Source organism: Sander vitreus, chromosome 17, assembly GCF_031162955.1.
Source record: "Sander vitreus isolate 19-12246 chromosome 17, sanVit1, whole genome shotgun sequence".
Classification (NCBI taxonomy): domain Eukaryota; kingdom Metazoa; phylum Chordata; class Actinopteri; order Perciformes; family Percidae; genus Sander; species Sander vitreus.
In genome coordinates this window covers 16,941,554-16,953,108 of record NC_135871.1, presented here as the reverse complement: position 1 = coordinate 16,953,108, position 11,555 = coordinate 16,941,554, and the positions used below count along the sequence as shown (strand labels likewise).

Sequence of the window (11,555 nt, the reverse complement as noted above, 5' to 3'; positions counted from 1 at the left end):
GTTGTGTCTGATGAGCTCGGACAGACGCTCACTGCTCCGCCTCGCTGACGCATCATCGGACACCTCCGGAGTATTAGTGCCACCTCAGTCGTTCTCCAGGTGACAATCATTGTTGAGTTGTAAGCCTTTTACATAAGCCTCTGCAGCTGTGCAGCCATTAGCGCTGGACTAGTTATAATTAAGTACACTAATTGCACTTATATTACAGTAATACTGCTTCAAGTCTGTGTCAGTTTGTCCTCAGGTTATTAATGTGTCCATATGTTTCCGTAAAACTGCAGAGAGGTGTAGGCTATGTGGAGAAAGTGAGCTGTGGCTCTTCACCGTGCCTGTAAGGTGGGTAAACAACCCCACCCAGTGGTCAGATGTGTCATATTGTCATATCACAACTTCGATTCAGATCCATAGTGCAGATCCCAATCTCTGTAGATTCAGGGAATTGATCAGTCATATTAATACAAGTCAGTATACAACAGGAAACCTTGACCTTGAACATATGGTTTTTGTATTAGCGTTGCTTCATTATTTAAATGTTTTGGTGTGGTTGATAAGTGTAGCCTAAATATTGTAAATATTGTTAATCATATGACCTAATTTCTCCAAAATGATTAAAGTTGACATTTATCTAATTTTGAAGTCAGCTCATCACCCAGGAATCATAAGGGTTGTTTTAATTAGACAAGCTAAACTCGTACGTTTTCGTTCGTGTTTGTGTTCTCACATTAACAATCTGCAGAGTAATCCTCACCAACACAAGCATGTGTATGTATTGCCTTTCTGTTTTAAATGAGTGATAAATAAAATGATCATCAACCAGCTAACTGCCGTGCTAACCAGATGTCCTGCTAACAGGTTCAACCCATGGATGTAGCCAACCCAATGATGACCCACATAACTAGCTAACATCGGTTATTCATTGACCTAGTTACATATCCAAAAAAGAAACCCGTTCCCATGATCATTTAACTTAACACACATACAAAAAATATCGGTTAAATTAAAGATGACATGACACGGAAAAACAAAAACACTTAGGACTACTTCATTGCACATTTTTACTGCGGACTACATACATACAATATAACTGAATTAATAACGTATATTAGAATGGTAGGATTGCAATCAAAGTGGCTTTTGTTAAACACAATTATTCAAAGGTTTTGTCGTAGGCTGTAGGGCTAGTCAGCTGTTTCTTAACCAATCAGGTGTTGTTTACCTCCCACGCCCAGCGGTTTCCAACAACTCACGCATGTCCTCCATGACAAACACCGCCCCCAATATTTCCCTCACGGTGCCGCTTTCAAAGGCCTCTAGGAAGCTCTGATTTCCGGAATCCAATCTTCTATGGGATCGATTTGACCATATTTGATCGATTGTTGGAAAATAAGATAAGATAATCCTTCATTGATTTTCAGAGGGGAAATTCTGATGTTGCAGCAGCAGAAGGACAAAAATAGTACAAGTAAATACAGAAGGTAAAAGAAAAACGGTATTGGAACTTAAACAAGAATAATAGTTAAAATAAAATCTATACAAGAGCAATTAAAGACCAAATTACAGTGAGAAAGTGACAGTGGTGTGAGTAATAGCAGCAGAGTCAGCAAGTGTATGTAAACATACTAATATATAATAGGCTATGTTTAAGTTATGATACTTAATGTTTGTCTGTATTAATATTAAAGTGTAATAGCATTTTATACATATTACATACATAATGTAAAAAAAAAAACAGTATACAGTATTGACATAATATAGTATAATATAGTACAGTATAATATAATATCGTATGAGATATAAGATATAGTACTGTATAAGGTGAAATGTAGTTGAGTTGAGTTTGGGTATAACAGAAATTAATGTATAGCCTTCTTTTCCTATTTACCACCCAGTCATTTGCGGTAAAGCTGTGTTTTACGATACTTCTAAGTGTACTAGAAGGCAACACAGGTCTACCCGTACCGGTTGTGCTGTGATATTGAGAGAGGTCATACATCTTCGAAAAACAAAGAAAGCAAACCAGGTACGTTTCAGTGCTGACTGAATTCACGTCTTTATTGAATTTAAATTATACTACGACTAAGTAAATGTTTACTTCGCCTAAAAGAGTGCCATTACAACGCTAACTAAAGTGTTAGCATATTAGTTAGCTAGCTTGTAAACTAGCTGGCTGGTTGACATTAGTTTACCAAGAGAGCACTGAAGTGGTTTGTTTTGATAGCGTTAAAAAGCCGCTAATTGTCCGTATAACCTAGCTAACGTTTGATGTTGTGGGAATTTAATTTGATTTTTGTGTGTGAGTGTGAGTGTGTGTGAGCTGCCGGTTTGCTGCTGACGCCGGCAGCGTGTCGTGACTTCCCCAATCCCATCTGTCACTGTGTGTGTGTCACGCTGTATCTTTGATCAGCTAGCTAGCTACTTACAACTACTTGTTCAGCGGTTGTGTCTTTGAATCCACCATGCAGGTTGTTATCTCGCTCTAGAGTTATTTTCTTTATCAGTTTGCAGATGTTACCAGACAACATTTCTATAATAGTTTTGTTTGTACTCACCCACAGAAGTCTCTCCTGAGCACTTCACTCATGTACAAAACTAAAGAGCTGGAACTTGTTGTCAATATTTTATTAGTCATTTGACAGAAAATAATTTTGGGCTTAAACTAACGTTTTCATTTTTTCAAGCAACGATGTCTCGATATTTAGCCTACTTGTTCCAGGATTTCCTGCTTTTCGGTGTCTTAAATGACAGTAAACTCAATTTTTTTTTTAATTTTTTTTTTTTAACTATTAGTCTGACAAAAAGCTATTTCAAGAAGTCACCGTGAGCTTTAGGAAATTATGATGGACATTTTTACAATTTGCTGACATTTTATGAGACAAATCCATTAATTAAGAGAATAATCAGCAGATTAATCAATAATGAAAAATCATCATGAGTTGTCGCCCTAAATGGTGGTTTGTTTTTCAGTATAGTTACTTTTATCTTGTATTCACAGCCACAACTGATATAAGACTTTTGAGGTCAGCCTCAACCTGGTACATGCTTTCGAAGAAGCTACAATCTGACAAGGGGGGGCTACACCCCAGTGTAGCTCTGTACTGTAGCAGAGCTATTAATAGAGTAGAGGTGAAGGCTTATATGCATTATAATAATGATAATTTCACCTGTACAGCTGGGTATCAGCAATACTTATCCTCCAAACTGTGTCGATAGAGCAGAGCGCTGAAAGTATTCCCATCTAATGTCTTTTTACTTCGATCAGATGGTTCCCAATTGAAATAATAATTTTAACATTTTAGACAATATTTTTTTTAGACAACATTCAACAAAGAACCTTGGCTTTTAAAAACGTTTTGTTTTGAAGCAGGTATTGTATTTATTTGTTAAAGTATTGTGATGGTATGATTTCTCAAACAAGGCTCAGCCTGTGAATTACATAACTGGACCTCGTCATTTGTTAATCCGTCTAATATGAAATTCATTCAAAAATTTAAATCTGTGTCTTATCAGTTGTTCCTCTGAAATACTCTCAAAATGGCACACTTGTATTTACATGTGAATCCAGTATAGATTTGTGACATAGTGTGCATACTAATTAACATATCTGCTATTCATTAAAGAAAGCCAGGATGTCTGAAGAGCTGTCTCTCAACATAAACATCAAAGAGCCAAGATGGGACCAAGGAACATTTATGGGGCGCGCCAAGCACTTCTTCATGGTCACAGATCCTAGGAATGTCCTGCTGTCCTCTGAGACTCTGGAGGACGCCAGAGTGATCATGGAGAACTACAGGTAGAGGGTCATGAAATAAGAGGATGGAGTAGGAGTATACTAATGATAATGTTAGGGAGGTTGTGGTGGTGTGAGTCATGAATAGAAATGAGAATTGATGTGACCAAGTAATGATGTGGCTAGTTGTACCAACGGGAGAAGTGTTCTTTTTTTAATGGGGGAGCATCAATCTAAAAATCACATGCTATATTTTCGCATACTGTATAATTAAAAAGGCATATGTGTTCCACTGTTTTGACTTCTTCAGAGCCGGGGTCGTGAAGCCTGGCCTGACGGAGGATGAGCTCTGGAGAGCCAAGTACATTTATGACTCCGCCTTCCACCCCGACACAGGGGAGAAGATGTTTGTGATTGGCCGGATGTCCGCTCAGGTGCCAATGAACATGTCAATCACAGGCAGCATGCTCACCTTCTACAGGTACAGCAGAGGTTTCAATACATAATTTAATGTTTTACATTATTGAAAATGGCTTCATCAGAATAAAAAGGAAAAAGTAAAATGTACTTAATAAATATGATACTTTCATGTAATTTAAAGGTCCCATGGCATGAAAATGTCACTTTATGAGGTTTTTTAACATTAATATGAGTTCCCCTAGCCTGCCTATGGTCCCCCAGTGGCTAGAAATGGCGATAGAGTCCTGGGTATCCTGCTCTGCAGAAAGAACTACTTAGGGACCGTTCGGTATTTATGGAATGGACCACCGGAGGAAAATAGGGGAGCGTCATGTCTTTTTATTCTTTGTTGACGGGAGGGTCATCAAATTTTTTTTAGTCTAGGGGGGAGGATCACCCAACTTTTGTAGCTCCATGTAGCTCTCTCAGTCTCAGCCCCTATCGCTATCAGATGGGTCCCTCCCTATTTAGTCAGCCAGACAATTTGAACTGTAGCTTTAGAAACCGTCGGATTTCCCAAACTGAATAAATCCCGCTCGCACATATAAACACAAAACTGCTTGTGTTGTAACTAAGACATCTGATGAAAAAATAATTTTATTCATTAGCATGATTGCTGTACTGTTTAGTTCAAAAACATCCAAAACACAGAACGAAAACATAACGGACCAGACGCAAGCTTTTATTTTGAAAAGTTAAAGTCTGCGGACTGCACCAAGCCGGGAGGGCCTGAGAAGGGAGATCTCCAGGCTGCAGCCATACCCGACTCAAATATCCTTTCGGTCCCGGTGATGATTGATGTGTGTGTGTGTATGTATGTATGTATGTATGTATGTATGTGTGTGTATATATATATATATATATATATATATATATATATATATATATATATATATATATATATATATAAATAAACGTAGGCATTTGAGAAGGAAGGAGTGGTAGCATGCAAGCTCCCAAAGAGAAATGGAGTTTTGGATAATGTTCAGCTTTGGCAGCTTTACCTATATGCTAAAATATACAATGTCTGAGGAAGCTTAGTGACGAGTCCATAGCAACCAGTGTTGAATTACCCAGTTTGCTTTGCTGAATGGTCTCAATGTTTTATTGTTTTATTTCATGTGAATACTAGTTCACTAGATGAGTAACTTAGTATTTGAAGTAATGCAGGAAGTGTGCATTTAGTTTCCATGCTTATTGTGTTTCCACAACAATGTTAGTGAGTAAATCTACTGAAATGGCCACCACACCATAACAGAGGAGTGTGATGCGTAAGATCAGAATGCAGAGGTTTAGTAACATATGTGATGGCTGTAAAAAAACAATGGCTATCTGTATGTCTTTGCCAAGCGCAAACCAGTACAGAAGGCATCAATAAATTGTTGGGAAGGGTCATCCCTTTTTTCCATATCATTTTGGAGGGTCATCCAAAATGTATTGCTGGTGAAGGGAGGGTCAGGTCTATTTTGACTAAAGGTCCCAAAACTCCTCTGGTGGTCCCTGAAATAAATAACGAACAGTCCCTTACATGTCCCTATTCTGCAGGTATTCCACACAAAGTTTGGAAGTGTCCCTCGTTTAGAAGAAGTCTCCCAGCTAATCCTGCCCTGTACTACTGAAGTTGTAGAAACAGAAACAGCTAGCTAGATGATGTGATCCTTACCTAGCTACTGCGCATGTGCGACTCCCAACCAAGATGTTACAGTAGTGGGAGGTCTCACTCTGTAGCTAAAACAGAGACCTGAACACAGGGTGAAAAGAGGAGCTGCAGCAATGTGCAGTAGAACAAAAATTCAGTGTTTTTTGAAAATTAAACCATGTAAACCTATTCTGGTACAACCTCAAAATACAATTATGAACCTGAAAATGAGCATAATATGGCCACTTTAAAGCTACAGACACAGAAATGGCACGTCCTAAGGAAAGCTCATTGTGGGACTGGCTCTAGTGGCTGTAATTCTGCACCAAGGCTGAAATTCTGGAAAGAGACTTCAGATACCGTATTAGGGGACCACTAAGGCCTATATAAAAGCATCCAAAAAGCAGCATGTCATAGGACCTTTTAAATGTAACCCTAATACGGCATACAGCACTGCATAAAAATAGAGATTTTAATCCCTGCACAGTGAAAATCCTCTTAAAGAATAAAAAATATCACTCACTACTGAATACTGATAAATCATTGGGCAAGTGAAGTCATGTGACAACGTTGAGCTAAAACAACAAACTGATTAACAACTAAAAGTAATCAATGTAACAGTTTGAGATATTTATCAAGTGAAAATTCGGTGTTCAAAGATTTTAAAAAGTGTTCGATACCAAATAAGGAATGATTTTGTCTAATTTAGACTAACGCAAGTGGAATTATTATGAAATAAAACAGTCACTAGAAAAAATGGCGATGTGAAATAAAAGATTCACAACATAAAAATGTAAATTTGCACAACGGGCTTTGGAAAATTGACATTTTCAAATAAGAACTGCTAGAATTAAATAAAAATAAAAAATGTTTTTATTGCAGTAAAAACATCTGCAATAAACTCTTTCATTACAAAAACAAACAGGATGAAATAACATCTCATAATATTGATAATCTGATATATAGATAATATATATAGAATATCTATTTATTTAATGGAAATGTCATGCCTATATTCTATATGTTGTTCCTATTTATTTATTTATTTATTATTTTATGATGTCTTATTCATTTATTTAATATTGAACACTTTGGACCTCCATATTTTACATCCTTAGAATTGTATTACTTTGGTACTTTTTTTTACCCAGTAGACAAACCTGTGGTTTGGGGCTAAAATAAACTTGTGGCTTGACTTGTCCTATCAACATTTCACACCAGCAACTCTCTGGCTACATGTGTTTTTTTGGTTCACAATGCTCCAGAACAGGAAAATAACTTATCTATTACATGAGACAAGTGCAATGGAGAGGGACGAGTAGGTCAAAAGTTGCAAAGAAACTCCCATACTCTGTCTAACTTGCAAAGATAAATTCAATAGCTGGCAATTTAATAGCTAGATTGCCTGATGAAGGTCCGTTACACTGCTCCACTAATGGATGTCTTGATCTTTATCTTATGCATATCAGCTTTAGCAAAACTAAACTGCTGGGTTGACTGGTCATGTAATTAATTTGTAGTTGCAGTGTGAAATAAATGATTGATGGTACATGCTGTGTGCTTAATTTAATAAATATCTCAGACTCTTTCTACTGTAGGGACTGGAGAGCACACATAAATGTCTAATCCTTAGACAGTAGGGTATTTTTGCTCTATGCTCTACTATGACAGTCTTTACAATGTCACTAAACTCTTTCGCTGCAGTGCCAAAAACTTTAGTTTGTACTGTACATTCTGTTGTTCCCTTGTGTTTACAGGACTACTCCGGCAGTGGTGTTCTGGCAGTGGGTTAACCAGTCCTTCAACGCTGTCGTCAACTACACCAACCGCAGTGGAGATGCCCCCATGACCGTGAAGTAGGGAGGACTTCTCACTTCACTTCCACTCTAGATCATTCCTGTCCTCCCTCTAACCTAATGTCTGTAAGGAGGCTATGGGAGCTGCTGTCCTCTCCCCTTTCCTCACAGCGGTATTACGTTCCACTGTTAAGCATGTTCAGCCCCCTGTCACCATGCACCCATGCTGACATAGGTTATATGCTCCCAGTTGATGTCAGTTCAACGTGCATTTGCATTCTCTCTTCATTGTGCCAGAAAATGCATCTTTCAGGTGCTGCAGAAATGCATCGAATGCATACATGTGTGCAGTATATGGAGGGTTGCCTTCAGAACATGCAAATGCATGTTCATTTGTTAAGCATGTCATTGAGCATTAATGTTATAGTGTCTTCCTCTGTATTATTTGTGAGGATGTTCTTGTTTTTTACCTTTGCAAAATATTCACAGGGCATGCATTTGCAAAATTACTGAGGTAACTCTACTTTGAAATGTTCCACTTCAGAGTACCCCTAATAGATTCTCAGCTGCAAACTTCAGCAGAAAATGTTGAAGAGGAAGTGGGTAATTAATGTGTGATGTCTCTCCGCAGTCAGCTTGGTGCAGCCTACGTCAGTGCTACTACTGGAGCTGTAGTCACTGCCCTGGGACTCAAGTCTCTAGCTACGGTAATGCCTGTGGTTCAAGTGAATAAACTAGAGCTGCAAAGATTAATCGATTAGTTGTCAATTAGTTCTCTGATTTCAGCTTCCTAAATAGGAATCAATCGGAATACTAATTCACTCCTCTGATAGTAAACAGAATATCTTTTGAGTTGTGGACAAAACAAGACATCCGATGACGTCACCTTGGGCTTTGGGAAACACTGATTGACATTTTTCACAATTTCTTTTGACATTTTATAGACCAAACAACTAATCGATTAATATAGAAAATAATAGACAGATTAATCGACAATGAAAATAATCGTTACTTGCAGCCCTAGAATAAACAGATAAAGTAAAACAAAGTAACTCAAATACAGACACACTGATCTGCACACGTTTCTCTACATTTGTCTGAATGTGTTTCTGTTTCTATATCTTTGCAGCGTCTCCCTCCAATCATGAGCCGGTTTGTCCCCTTTGCTGCTGTTGCTGCTGCTAACTGTATCAACATTCCCTTCATGAGACAGAGGTAAGATCTCTAAACTAAAAGCCAAATGGCTTTGTTTTACTCAGTAGCTTTTAGGAACGGTGACGGCTTCCAACACTGCTCTACATGACTTTTGTTTTTGTTTCTTCCAGGGAGTTGAAGTACGGTATCCCTGTGATGGATGAGAATGGAAACCGGTTAGGAGAGTCCCCCAATGCTGCCAAGCAGGCCATCATACAGGTGGTGGTTTCAAGGATCGGCATGGCAGTGCCAGCAATGGGTATTGTCAACATGACATCTACTGTTTTGCTAGTCACACCGTACCATGGCATGAGGGATAAAATAATTTGGACACGTACTAAAGTGTGAAATTTTCTTTCATAAAACGGAACACTTGAAATATATTATTTTATTTTTACAGCTATTCCCCCTGTCATAATGAATGCACTGGAGAAGAGAGCTTTCATGAAGGTAAGTAGACTGCATGTGTTGCTTTCACACTGTTTTTTTAGTCACTGGATTTACTGGGTCTGCTGGTGTTTTGTGAGGCTGAAAAGAGCCCTGTCGCATTCAACATGTTACACATCCATTGAACGACTAACGTGTCAAATGTCCAACTTGTCCTCCTGACTCACTGCAGTTCTGCCTTCTCTGATTTTGTCTCCCTGTAGCGGTTCCCAATTCTAAACGCTCCAATCCAGGTGGGGCTCGTCGGTCTGTGGTAAGTAAATTACACATTCTAGTATCTATGGTGATCATTTTTAATGGACTCTATTATCTACGCTAATCATCCCTTTATATCTCTTGTCTTCAGCCTGGTGTTTGCAACTCCTCTGTGCTGCGCCCTTTTCCCACAGAAAAGGTACCAGCCGCCACATCACTCTCCTTAGAGGAAAAGGAGGTCATACCTTTATACAGCAGTTATGTAACATGTAGTAGCGTTTTAATCCTGTTCTATCATCTCTTTGTAGCTCTATGAGTGTGAGTGGGCTGGAAGCAGATCTGCAGGAGAGGATACGACAGACCAGTCCCAACACCTCCACCGTCTACTTCAACAAGGGCCTGTAGGACCAGCCAACACATCTCCATGCACACACACGAGACATGCAGACAATCAGACATACACACACGTCTGTTGTTCTGTGGGCACAAGTGGGAGGGCAATACAAAATGTATTTATGTTGTTTTTTTGTGTACTGCTGCATTTGTTTGTCGTTTATTTTACTGCGTGGAGCTGCTCCAAGTACAGCAGAGGGTTAGGGCGTTGATTGTTGATTAACTAAAGGGCAAACAAAACCCTTTGAAAAGGAGGATCACTGACCGTTCTCTCTGTACATACAGTAGATGGCACTCCTTAGAATAGAAAAACTGACTCCTGACTTTTTTCTATTGTGTCGTAGTGCGTTTTCTGTCTTCCTTTGGTCAAAACTGCCTATAGTGGGGCAGTTCATGAAGCTACAGATTTGTGTTTCACTCACCAATATTTCATGTTGCATTCAGGTTCATGCAAGTTTGAAGATAGTTTGAAATGAAGGCTTGTCCCTGTAAGTCGTGTATTGCAATTACTTCTGAATGCCACAAAATCTTTTTTTTGCCTTGGAAGAACCAGTGTGTTAAATAGCTCTGATTAGTCCCACCCTTGATGAATAAGTTCCTCTTTTGTTGTACTTAACCGGTGCAGCTTCTTACTTTCTTCAATTCTCCTTTAAGTGTACTTATGTCCCTTCATATTCATAGACCAGGTAATAAGGTGCTAGGTACAATGTGGCAAAGAAAATGGGTAGATATCCTACAAAAAATATGTAGAAATTATAATGCAAAAGGCAGCCTGTTTTTCAAGGCCTTCTATCGTTTGAGCACTTTAAGATCTAGTGCAGTCGCTATCTTTAGTGGCAAATTAATGAACAATAGATCGTTGTTGTTGGTGATGGTGCTTGTTTGGTGGTTGTCAGGTGGAGGAATATCCTTTCTTGTTTCTAAGATGAAATGATCTGATCTGAGTTTTGCCTTTTTGTGTTTTAAATTAACAATGATGTGCAGAAGCAAACAACAATTGATTGCTGTTTAATGTTTATGTTCACACTTGAACTGAACGATTGCATGAACAGGTTAAAAGAAGTGAAAGCTGTCTAATTTAAGTCAGAGACGCAGGGTTTTTAATGTGCAACAGCTATTTGAAATCGTCTCACTAAAGCCATTAATGTCCCATTGTACCAAATGAAAGTAGCTAATGTTGCGGTACAAAGTCCAAATACTAAAAGCTTATATCAGGGCAGTGGGTAACTGTATGCACGGTCTTTGTTGTTGCTTCGTTAAAGTGGACAGTTTGGCTGAGTTTGAGCTTCTCTGATCAAATTCATTCACAGTGTTGGCCGAACACATGACTCAGTGTGGTTAGATTGTACTTGAGGAAATAGTTGAATTTATCTCAGTGCCGTCTGGATTATGCAAGAATATGTATATTTAGAGATATTTATAAGTGTGTGTGTGTGTGTGTGTGTGTATATATATATATATATATATATATATATATATATATATATATATATATATATATATATATATATATATATATATATATATATATATATATATATGATGGACAATTATATGGAGCACATATGCATGAGGAATTTTAGAGATTCTAACTTCAAGGTGGGCCTCTGTTGGCCCCACATATTCAGGAGCACAGAGGAGTTTGCTGCAAATGAGCGAGTGCACCTTTAGGGCTAACGCGTTCTCAGATTAGAGGAGTGGTCCT

The 11,555-nt window shown here is 38.4% G+C and overlaps 1 protein-coding gene across 2 annotated transcripts; it reads left to right on the top strand.

Moving 5' to 3' along the window:
* The first annotated feature begins 1,936 nt into the window (after positions 1-1,936).
* Positions 1,937-10,617, top strand: sfxn3 (sideroflexin 3). Of its 2 annotated transcripts, none has more exons than XM_078272371.1 (11): positions 1,937-2,020; positions 3,618-3,790; positions 4,038-4,208; positions 7,583-7,681; positions 8,253-8,328; positions 8,751-8,836; positions 8,947-9,074; positions 9,216-9,265; positions 9,466-9,515; positions 9,609-9,656; positions 9,766-10,617. In XM_078272371.1, exons 2-11 carry the CDS (start codon positions 3,627-3,629, stop codon positions 9,860-9,862), a joined length of 969 nt encoding a protein of 322 aa, XP_078128497.1. In that variant the 5' UTR covers positions 1,937-2,020; positions 3,618-3,626; the 3' UTR covers positions 9,863-10,617. The 2 variants fall into 2 exon arrangements, with proteins under 2 accessions (XP_078128497.1, XP_078128498.1); XM_078272372.1 differs by having other exon boundaries at positions 1,938-2,020; positions 3,622-3,790.
* The last annotated feature ends 938 nt before the right edge of the window (positions 10,618-11,555 follow it).